We start from the raw sequence: 11,700 nt of genomic DNA, 5'->3' as shown, positions 1-11,700 counted from the left end.
AGTGATTTTGAGATCCATAACAAACTGCACCACATAGCCACTTTCCACTGTTAAATTTGTATAAAATGGATTCTAGGTGTGTAGAAATCACTGTGCCATTCAGAAAGTTCCCAGACATTCAACCTCGGGGAACTGCACTGTTTCCAGGCCCATCTGTCCCGCTTCACAGTCTGCTACCTCTCTCGCACACCGAGGTGGTCCCTGTATACAGGTTCATCACCAGGGCAACATTTGGTGGTCAGGTCCTGGGGGAAGCCTTGTAGAATGGGGAAAAGTGAAACCCTAACATCTGTGTCATAGACTCCATTAAGAGGTAAACTCAGACTTTGCCAACAACTTCTGGACCCAACTCCTGTGGCAGCATGAGATGTACTCAACACCAGGCTCCTTAGATACCTGGTGTGAAGCCAGAAAGGATGCAGAGATACAGCTGAGGCCTGTCAGTGATCGTGGAGTTCATGAGGTGGCAATCTCAGGGCCCTGAATGACTGTTGTACACATTATTTTTGTTGGGACATGCCTGTTTTCAATGTATGGGTCCTGTTCTTATCGCTCCATAGTCCTCATGGAGTGGTACCTTAGTGCACACTGCACAAAAGAATCCTGTGTATGATCCTCCAGGCTGTAATTCTCCTGTAACAAGATGTCCACCTGTTCATTGTCTGCTCTTAGGAACCTTGAGACTCAAGTATGTCTCAAACTGGAACAACCTTCTCTTTCTGTGCAGGCTTCTACAGTGTTTCCAGGCTCACAGATTCTCCATGACAACCAAAACCCCAACCCAAATCCACCATGGCCTTTTCTTGTCCTCCATCTGAGCACTAAAGCAAATCTTTGAGTTGAATTATCTCCTCTCCTGGTGTGGCCTGATGTTCCCTGAAACAGCCCTTAGTGACAATCCCCACACTTGTCTAGAGCAGCTCTCTGCTTTACAACCACACAAAGTTATGAGGCTCCCAAGACAGGAACAGTGATTCACCCCTCCCAAGCTCCCTGTAGTTCTGAGTTATTTGAGAATCCTCACAGGGCCAAGCTCTCTGACATCTGGTGACTGTTTCTTTCTTCTCCTAAACACCCATGATTCTTAGAAATGCCTCCATTGTTCTTTGCTCTGCCCAAAGCATTCTTTCTGGTCATCTTACCACCTTCTCATCCTCCTCTGATCTCAGCACAGAGGTTACACAATCAATAGACTATTTTGGCAGTTCTCTGTGAAGCACCCAGAGGCTTGTTTTGTGATCCACCTGCCCACCACCATAGTGATGCCTTGAGCACAGAAACCCTGCTTGGTGAAAACTGTTTCTCTAGCATCAGGACACTTGAAGAACATCACTGAAGTCATAATGTCTAGCTGTGAGGTCATGGGAAATGACTAAGCTTCTCTGTGCCTCAGTTTCCTCCTCCATAAAATGGACTAATAATAATGTAGTTCAGAGGTCCATCACAGGAGTCACAGACTGTGAGTGACAATCTCTACTATCCTGTGGTCACTAGAGGCCACACCCCTGCCAATAGGAGCTGAGTGAACACTGCTTGGACACTTTTTGAGCAGTTATACATTTATTGTTGCTTTGCTCGAAGCACTGCATTTTGGGTAAGGAAGGTGGACATGTCCATCTGTTGTGTGAGGAAGGTCATCTGGGAACCAAGAAAAAGACTCCTCTGCCCTAGGTTGGTGTACTGGGGGGAAAGGAGCTGGTCTGACCAACCGACTCCATGAGCTGCAGGAGTGAGGGATCCAATACTGTGCCAGATGTGGGCAGAGTCGGGAGCCCCTGCAAGGGACAGTGGGTAACAAAGCCTAGAAGAGGGAAAGTGTGAGACAGGAACTGGGCACACAGTGATACCAGATGCCAGGAATAGACTCAGGGCGGCAGGTTTCCTTCTCAATGCTAGGGTGAGGTTCACATAGTTGACCTATAAGTTTGGTTAGTCCCATCAAGCCTGTGGAAGAAGAAGGCAGACATAACCAGAGCCTAGATAGGGACAGAGCCTACCTGCCAGGGCCCAGGCTTTTGTGTAGAGGCAAATACAGGAGAGGCAGCAGGGAGGAACACAAAGACAGAGTTCAGGCTCAGGAACATGAACTAGTGTAGCCAGGAGGACTGGGAGCCTGACACTGACTGTCCAAGTGCCCTGTGTATGTTTGAGTCATAGTTAGTCACTGTCACTGTCACTGTCCAATCCAGGCATGGCACAGCTATTTAGAGCATTGAGGCCAAAATGCACATAGAGATCCACATACAGGCTCAATTCCTGGCTCCCAGGAAGAAGGCTCACCACTTAGGAAGTTCTAGCCTCTTTTAGGGTTTGTGATCTTGGCCAAGAAGAGTAGAGTCTGAGTATTTGTGTCAAAGATAATCATCAGGAATGGCCTGTCAAAACTCAAAATAAATGGGTCCAATTTTGCAGACTTGAGGGTGAATTTGACTCCTGTGGCGGCAGCTGCTTCTGTGCCTGTCTCAGCCACGTCCAGCACAGCCTTGTGGACCACCTGTAAGAGAAAGACATCACTCACAGGAGATCAGGGAGGGCAGGAGAGGATATTCCTGGAGCAAGCATCCACTGCTGGCCTCAGCTGCTGGTGAAGTGGTTTTTTCCTACAGTGAGCTCCACCCCGGGAGTTTCCAAGTCTCTGCTAAGGGTGTGAGGTGAGGCATGGCCTGGGTCTGCTCAGTCTCTGAGGATCTGTGTTGTCCTCAAACCCATCCTCAAACTGGAGGATGGGAGTAGGAAACTCCAGTCCTTACTCCATAGGCAACTTCTCAGGAGACCCACAGGAATATCCAGTGTGCTGGCAGCCACTGCAGGCTTCAGCATGCCTCCTGCTCCAGTCTCCTTGGGACATACAGCAGCAATGCACAGGACATGGCTTCTCATTACCAGATTGCCATGCCCTGCTGGTACAGATCTGAGCCCAAGCCTCTGAGTGGGCAGTGGACAGAATGCTAGGCATTGCCAGGCTGTGTATCTTTAAATGTATGTGGGATTTTAAGGCATCTTTTCTCCTATTATTAAAATTTCATCCCATCTGCCATTCACAACTTGTTATTTCCTTTACTACTGCTATTCTGTGTGCTAGTGAAGAAGTACTGGACCAGCTCGGCAGTGAATAAGCTGAGGCTGGAAGTGATTTGTCCTACAGTGGATTGTGGATGGCATCCATACTACAGCACGGGTCAGTACCAATGGTGGTCTAAGACTAAGCACAGGCTCTGTCCTACCATAGAAACCTAGGTGAAGTTATGTTCAGGGGGTAGAGTAGGAATTGGTGCATGGTATCCAGCAGGAGTGTCTAGGCTGTAATCCAGCTCTCCCAGAATGAGTGAATCTCAGAAATGCAGGCTTTCTCACACATTTACCATTCCCCACATACCACAACTTGGCCTTCACCATCCACATTCAGGCACCAAGGTGAAAGACTGAGTGTATCTTGTCTTACCTGAGAGACTATCAGGTCCTTGGCTCCTGTGATCCTAGACAGGTCAGCCTCTTTGGAGAAGACTTCCCTGATGCCCAGCTGTGGAAGGATTTTCTCCAGGCTGTAGTCAGTGGAGATGGAGAACTTGGGCATGCAGAGATCATCGATCATCCTGAGAATAACAAAGGCATATAAGATCACTAGCCTCCATTTTGCATTCAATCCACCTTGTTTCTCTCACTGGAGAGCAGCCCTCTTTCCATCCATGCCTAGACCATGTGATTTGTTCTTCCTTTTGCAGTAATTATTATATTGTTGCAGTAATTTTTATTGCAGTAATTATCTATCAGTGCCTGAGAGTGAACAGGGCCCAGACAAAGAGGCTTGGTACCAGCTGTTCCTCTGCCAAGAATGCTTTTCTCCCAGATACATAAAATGCAGTTCCTCCCTGTCATGTGGACTCTCAGACTTCATCTAATGATCATTCTAGTTAAATCTGCACATTCCATCTGATTCCAGCTTTCCTCAACTCCGCTCACCTTTCCTCCTTCCTTCCTTCCTTCCTTTCTTCTTTCTTTCTTTTCTTGTTTCTTTGATTTGTTTTTCTGCTTTTCCTCAAGACAAGGTTTCTCTGTGTAACTCTGGCTGTCCTGGAGCAAGCTCTGTAAACCTGGCTGGCCTCAAAATCAGAGATATACCTTCTTCTATCCCCTGTTTGCTGGGATTAAAGGCATGCACCACCACTACCTGGCTTCTACCCTATCTTTTAATTAATCATATAACACTCCATTGTATTTTCATACTCTTACTCTCTCTTCCATTGTCATATTATGATCACCCAATGATAAGAAATAATGCCTCGGATAGCCTCTCTGGTTCTAAATCACAGCTTGGCACATAGTAAGTATTCAAGTCTTCATTGCACTAATGGTGAATGAATGGGTGATGAGGGGAAGAGATGGCTACACAGGGCAGAGCTGATTCTCAGAGCTGATCTCATCTCAACCTCACTCCCCTCTGCATTCCAAAACCCATTCAAGATTCCCTGTAATTAAGGCCTGTTAGACACAGAGGAATCCTCAGCTCCTGCTCTAGCTGATCTCATCTTGTGCACAACAAAATGTCAGTAAAATCAGGTTCCAAACTACCAAGTCAACAGAGGGAAAGTCACCTCCACTTCACTTGTCCCTGGTGACTCATCAACGGTTACTAGTACACTATGGAGCCTCTGAGAGACAGGGACACAGGGCCTCAGGCCAACAGCAGGATGAGGATCCAGACCAGCTCTGGTTCCTGTGCACACACACCTGGGCCTCAGAGAGTCCTTCCATTTCCTCAGGGTCTCTGGTTTCAAGCTGGCTTCCACCTGCTGCATCCTGCCCTCATCAGGGAGGATGAACAGGGCGCTGGCATTGCCTGTGTACTTCAGCTCCACCACAGAGCAGGACAGGTCCTCATCCTGGAAGTAGGGCGTGGTCAGATCCTCAATGTGCATCATGGGCACCTTCACAGACCTGCTATTGCCCAAGTGGAACTCAGACTCAAATGTGTCTTCAGGGTCAAAGGACGTCTTCCATTTTCCTAAAGATGAACAGATCATCAGTTTGTAACATCACTTGAGGGACCCCACCTCTGTCCCATTTCTGACCATCTCCTGTGTTGTGACAGCCATCAATCCAACTTCAACAACACAGAGTGTCCCTTAAGAGGTAGAAAATGATGGATTGGAAAGAAAAAAAAAAACCTTGTAAGTAGACAGACTCCTAGAGATGAAAAGAGACTCCAAGCTTGGTTTGGAAAGGGAAACCCCAAAACAAAGCCTGGATACTTAAGCTAACTAAGAAACAACATGGCATCTTAGGGTGGGGTGTATTAGAGAGAAATGAGAGTGAAAGTGGGGAGACGGGAGCCTGGGGAGTTGAGGATCCCTTCTTCCTCAGGAGGAGCCACGTCTAGAAGACGATGTGTTGTGGGACAGGCTTCAGGGGAAACAGGACAAGAGAGACTGAAATCTCCCACACTGTGAGCAGTCCATGGTCCCATAGATTGCAGACTAAAATGTGAGTAACAAGTCCTCAGCTCACACATGGTCTATGGCCACCTCCACAAATCATAGATATCCCATTCAGACTTATCCTGGATCCCTACAGAACTTGGTGCTGAAACAATTTCTTGGGCTTGGGATCTAGCAGCCTAAACAGCCACCTCACAGCCAAGCAGCATTGGAGCTTGGGTCCTGAGGCTAGAGAGACATGCCCAGTCATCCTTCAGGCTATCACTCTGCTTCCACCATTCCCAGCCCACAGCAGCTCTGCAGCCATCCTGTCCTCCTGTCCTCTGTCCTTCTAGACTCTTTTTCTGTCCATGGCCACCTTGAGTTTTTGTCCATTGTCTCAGAGCCTGCCCTCCCTCTGCCCTGCACTATCCTTAATTCAACCCAGATCTGATTACATCATGACTACTCTCAGATACCAAGTTCTGGACTGTCTCCTAACTCCCTGGTCTCTGTCAGGCAGGGTGTTGTGGGTGTGGGCTCCGGATGTTCCCCTATTACCCTTACCGATTTTATCTCCAACTGAGTCTCCCAACACTCTTGCACCCAACTCTCATTAGACTCCATGGCCCTGGAGTGTGTCTTGGGCATTCTAACCTTCAGGATGTTTGGGCGAGCAATTTTACAAAAGCAAAATTCCATGAGGCAGCCATACCCTAAACATAGAACACTGCCTGGCTGACACCTCCCTCTCGTTAGTGTCTGTTCCTGCATCCCTGCTTTTCCATGTCCAGGCCCAGCTCATTACCAAAATGGCACAAGGGAGAGGTCCTGAACAGGAATTGCCCACAGGGCTCTTCAGTAGGTATGGGACATGCTACTTTCCCCCTTAAGATAGAGGAGGCACACTCTTCAGGTCAAGAATTCTCCAGTTTCTCTCAACCCTCCTAGAATCAGAGGCTCTACATCAAGGATAAAACCTTCTACAGGAATGTATTAGAAATTCTGGAGAGGGAAACTGAGGGACACGGTCTTTGCAGAGAGAAACCACAGCTTCTGCCTACTCAGGAAGAAATGGGTGTGTAAGCTATGCATTCTCATAGTATGTTTAAGTTGCTGCCAAAATTAGCCCTCTTACACTGAGAGCAGGGGTTCTTTTGGAACTACAACTATGTGTGTGTGTGTGTGTGTGTGTGTGTGTATGTGTATATGTGTGTGTGTGTGTGTGTGTGTGTGTGTGTGTGTGTATACATATACATATAAATCCAAAGGAGAAGTAAGGCTTGTGGGTAATAAGAAGTTAGGCACCCATATCTCCAAAGGCATAAACACCTCCTTTCAAGTGGTCAGTGTAAAGACACAAGGCACTCAGCCAGCATCCTCTCCCTTCATGCCCTAACCAGTGACCATCCTCACCTTTAAAGTAGATGTAGTTCACCAGCACCATTACTGTCCTCACATCCAGGTCTGAGATCAGTTCCTTGATCTTCCCCTGGGTCTGTTTGTTCACATAGTCATTGATGAGCTTTTTGGCCTCATCAGGCCGCTGGAAGTCAGTCATGGAGGCCTCAGCCTGGTACAGCACCCTTGCCTTCTCCTTGAACTCTGCCAGGATCTGTAGGCGCTTTTCAACAAATATCATGCTGCCTATGCTGATATTCACCTGGTCTCCTGGCTGGGTGAGCATGTGGAGGAGGTGCCCAAAGCCCCTGTGGATGTCTGCCTCGGGGGTCTCTGTGAGACTGAACTTGAGACCTTCTAGAATCTCTTCCAGGGTGTTGCTGCTGGCTCCTAGAGATAGGATGGCCAAGGCAGCTGAGATGCTGAGTGGGGAGAAGACAATATTTTTATTTGGATTCTTCAAAACCAGCTCCTTGTAGAGGCTGAAGGCGAAGTCAGTGTTGATGGAGGCCAGTTTCAGACTGTCCATTTTTGTCCCATTGTTTTGGTCTTCATGGACTTCAATGTCCCTTCCCAATGTGTCATATGTTAGACAGAGAACAACAAGGCAGATTCCCACTATGAAGAGCCCCAGAGCTACAAGGAGGGCCATCTTCTTTGTTCTACAAGCTGAAAAGTAAAGATCCTTTGAGTCTGGGAGGGCCAGGTGGTGTCCTGACCACCTCCTTGTCCTCCCACAGGGCTGCACTGTGTCCCTGCTCTGCTGCCCCTTGCTGCCTCTGGGGACCTTGCATGGGAGGTGCTCTGACCACTCAGATGGCAGTCCCACAGTATGTGCTCCTGTTATCAGCACTGGAGGAAGCATTGCAGTAGCCCAGTCTCCTCACAGAGAACCAAGACCCAGAGAGGGGAATGGACATGCCAGGTCCACAGAGAAGCCAGAAGAGGAGTGGAGGGATGGGACGAGCCCTGTCTGATCAGATTGTCTCCTCTCATTCTCTACTGCAGAATTCATTAGAAGGCTGGGGACCCTCTTCCTTTGCACTCACCCCCCCTCCCTGTAGGCAGAACTTAAGATCCATGGAATAGTTGCTAGCACAGGCCCTAAATTTGCCTCTTGATGACAAGTCTGAGAAATCTCAAGGCCCTTGACAGAATCTGGTTCATGAAGCTGGACCTGGGGAGGAATAATTGAGAAGCAGCACCAGAGACATCTGGTGTCATGCCAGAGCCTTGGCACCCCCAGAACAGGTCATGGCAAGACAAACAGGGCAAGGTTCTTTCAGTCCTGCCAGGGAACCACATGATGGTTTGCAACTCAGGCTTGGGAGGCCTCCTGGTGGGAAGAAAGGTAAGTGATGTCAGTCTCTGACCCCTGGACCAGATTTTGTGTTGGCTCTTTGGATGGCTGTGTGCTAGCAGGGAAATGGGTGGACCTCTCTGGAAAGCCTGGTGAGTGACCCAGGTTACATTATTGGTAAGTGTCTGACTTATTATGGGTCAATGGGGTTAGTTGTAGGGAATGTCTAGAAGGCTGTCTCTTCCATCCACCCCTGGAGTGGGGGCCACAAGCATCCTAAAGGACTACAGTTGAGAGGTTGTCATCATGGTAAACACAGGAACCTACAACTAGCCTTGAACATTTGTTGAGGTGTCCAAAGTTGAAAGTGGATGGTAAATGAGTGGGAGAGAGAGGGAGAGGAGAGAGGGGACATCAGGATCTTGGAGAGATCAAGAAGGACTGATAAAATGGAAGAAAAGGTAGATAGGAGGAGGGAAGGAGAAGGAAAGGAGGAGGAGCCAAAGGGAAGATGGAGGGGAGAAAGCACTAGAAGACCATAGCAGGAATAGCAGGGAGCAGAGGATGGAATGCTGGAGCTAAGCTGCTTGTCCCCACGGCTGTCACATGCCTGCAGAGGAAACAGGGACTTCATCTGCCTTTACCCAGTATTTGCTTTCAGACTGATGTAAGCATTTCTTTGGAAAAGCTCTGAGCAATATTTTGTACAAAAGTTGTTTCCAGAGGGAAGGGGCTGCACAGTGTGTGCAGCAGGAGACCTGGCTCAGGGGCTGAGCTATTGCCTTGTTCCTTCCCTGGTTGAGGGAGAAGCTCCTCTGCTCAGCCATGGGATCTATGGGGGAAGTGGGTCCCTGATCCCCAGGCAGCTCCCGTCAGCTCTAAGTATGGCAGGGCTGCCACCTCCCTCAGAGGGACTCTGCAACTTGCCTACCTCACCTAAGCTCCTACAGCAGCACCCAGGCTGGACAAGGTCTCAATACTTCCTCCCTGTGTAGGGTGAGAAGAAGCAGGTTTTATTCACTCGTCATGAGCAAAGTCTATGACTCCTGCATCTTTCATAGACATAAAGATCCAAACTGGAGAGGCAATTTATATGCACCAGGAATGTCCCCTGATTCCAACCTTGTGCTCCAGGAACAACTCGTGCCATACCAAGACTCCTGGTCATCATCAGCATCACACAGTCCTGGGAAGGCTCCTCTTCTGTCCCTGGAGAGAAAGAATGCGGGCATTACCTGTGGAGCTGATTCCCATTGCCAGTGTCTGTGACAGCTGAGTCCTGGTGTTTAGAGTTGATGCTTTGACTGGTGTGTTGTTCCCTGTAAGCACACTGATGCCTATTTATCCCCACCCCAGGGCTTCTTCCCTTTTCTTAGGAAATGCTTGCACATAAAAGCTGTGTTCTGTGCTCAGACTGGAAACGACAGACAGGATTATTTCTTATAGCGTGGATATAGAGGCTCCTGCTAGCAGAACCACCTCCTTATGTGAAAATGCCCAACTGGGTTCTAAAAAAGCCTGCTGGATCTCCTGGGTGGATCTTCTGTTTATCTAATGCAGAAGTAAAGTCAGAAGCAAAAAGAGTCTGTGTGGAAACAGGGAGAAGTCAGAAGCAAAAAAAAAAAAAAAAGACTGTGTACAACCGCTGTCTACTTCTCACCAAGCAGGACTGCAGCAAACGTTTGTCCTGTACTTTCTAAGTCACTTTGAAAAGAATACAACAACTCTCTGATCACCAATTTCTTTGGGGAAACTCATACATTAATAAACACATGCCTCAAATTGACAGAACCCTGTCTACATCTGTGTAACCATGCTCTCTGGCAGCAATGCGCATATTCTAAGTAGAGACTCACTCTCCCCTCTTTGGCTATCAGACATGATAGAGAAGCTCCCTTGTCTGGAGGGGAAGGAAACTCCTAAAGGAATCTGTGTCTGCAGAGCCTGGCTGGCTGATCTGAATTTCAGTACTGTAGAGAGATGGGAACACTGCAGGTCAGAGGCTAATGACCTTCTCATGGGCTAAGTGCTGCTCTCTGGAACAGCCATGTTTGCCTCTCTCTGTGTGAGAACTAAACCTTGTGACAATAGACTCTATTAACTTAGCAGACAAGCAGCTTCAATCCAAAAACTAAGAATGCCAGAAGATAATATCTTGAGCCTGTAGGGAAGCTCCTCCATGTTGATGCACCCTGACTCTCTGAGGTTCCACTTCTCTCTTTTTTATTTTCTTCTTATCTTATTCTCTCTCTACTTTTTTTTGTACTTTATTTTTACTTACTTCTCTCTTTATTTTTTCTCTTGGTACTTTTTTCTCTTTGTTTTCCTTTCTGGTTTATCGTCTTTATCTTATACTCTTTGACTTTACTTCTTTTTTCTTCTCTTCTAACTATTTTCTTATTCTTCTTATTTTTTTCTTTTTTCTTGTTACTTATCTTATCTCTTTTTTTTTTCTTGCCTATTTTTCTTTTTGCTTTGCTCGTTTATCTTTTCTCTTTTTTTTTTTCTTCTTGTTTTTTCTTATTTCTTTTTTTCTTTTCTTTTTCTTTTGCTTACTAATCTCTAACTGTTGTGTTGCTTTATCTTCTTCTCTACTTTTTTTTCTCTTTCTCTTGCTTTACTTCTCTCTTCTTTTATTTTTCTTTCTTTTTTCTCTTAGCTATATCTCCTCTTTTTTTTCTTTTTATTTCTTGTTTTTCTTCTTTTTTTTTCTTTTCTTTTTTCTAGTTGTTCTTTTCTCTTTTTCTGACGTACTTTTATTTTTTTTGCTCTTTCTCTTTTATGTTCTACGTTCTTCTTCTTTTTCTTCTATTCTTTTTTTTTTGCTTCTCTTTTTGTTCTTACTGCTTTACTCTTCTTCTGCTTTTTTTTTTTATGCTTTACTTTTTTATTTATTCTTAAGTCTTTATTGAGTGTCGTTATGTTTTTCTACTATTATTCTTCTCTTTTTCTTCTTGTCTTTCTTTTGTTTTTAGTCTCTTTTTATACTCCCCTTATTCTTGTTTCTTCTTTTGCTTTCACATCACTCTTTATTTTGTTTTTCTATTTGTGTCTTTATTGCTTGTTCTTAGTTTTTTACTATCTTGTCTCTTTGTTTGCTTTCTACTTTCTTGCCATTTTTCTGCTGTTTCTTTAATCTGTCTCTTTGTCTTTTTTTTTTGTTTTTCTCTTTTTTATTCTTTTTTCTCGTCTTTCTCTATGTTTCTCTATCGTTCTTTGTGCTACTTTGATTTTGCCTATGTTTTTTATTCTTTTCTTTTCTCTCTCTGTTTTTCCTTTTTCTTTTTATGTTCTCTTCTTTTTCTTTTTGTTTGTCTTTCTTTCTTATATCTTTTCTATTTCTCTCTCTTTTTTAATTTCTGTTTGTTTTTTTCTTCTTTTTTTCTCTTTCTTTTTTATATTTCCTTTTCTTTCTTTTCTTTTTCTTCTTTATCTTTTTCTGTTTCTCCTCTTTATTCTATTGCTTCTCTTCTTATCTTTTTCTTCTTTGTTCTTATTTATTTTCTCCTATTTCTTTTTATTACTTGTGTTTCTTTCATTTTTTTTAGCTTTTCTGATGATTCTTTTCTATCGTCTTTTTCTCTA

At 45.5% G+C, this 11,700-nt stretch overlaps 1 protein-coding gene across 2 annotated transcripts; it reads right to left on the bottom strand.

The window, feature by feature from the left end:
• Window positions 1-1,450: 1,450 nt before the first annotated feature.
• LOC114689266 (serine protease inhibitor A3N-like) lies at window positions 1,451-9,650 on the bottom strand. 2 transcript variants are annotated; one of them, XM_037210804.1, is made up of 6 exons: window positions 9,238-9,650; window positions 6,831-7,484; window positions 4,729-5,002; window positions 3,443-3,593; window positions 2,281-2,494; window positions 1,451-1,801 (listed from the first exon to the last, which is right to left on the bottom strand). In XM_037210804.1, the coding sequence occupies exons 1-5, from the start codon at window positions 9,290-9,292 to the stop codon at window positions 2,294-2,296; spliced, it is 1,335 nt and encodes a 444-aa protein (XP_037066699.1). In that variant the 5' UTR covers window positions 9,293-9,650; the 3' UTR covers window positions 1,451-1,801; window positions 2,281-2,293. The 2 variants fall into 2 exon arrangements, with proteins under 2 accessions (XP_037066699.1, XP_037066698.1); XM_037210803.1 differs by having other exon boundaries at window positions 1,454-2,494; window positions 9,238-9,649.
• Between the last annotated feature and the right edge of the window lie 2,050 nt (window positions 9,651-11,700).

Source organism: Peromyscus leucopus, chromosome 14, assembly GCF_004664715.2.
Source record: "Peromyscus leucopus breed LL Stock chromosome 14, UCI_PerLeu_2.1, whole genome shotgun sequence".
NCBI classification, from domain to species: domain Eukaryota; kingdom Metazoa; phylum Chordata; class Mammalia; order Rodentia; family Cricetidae; genus Peromyscus; species Peromyscus leucopus.
This window is presented reverse-complemented; position numbering and strand designations above follow the sequence as displayed.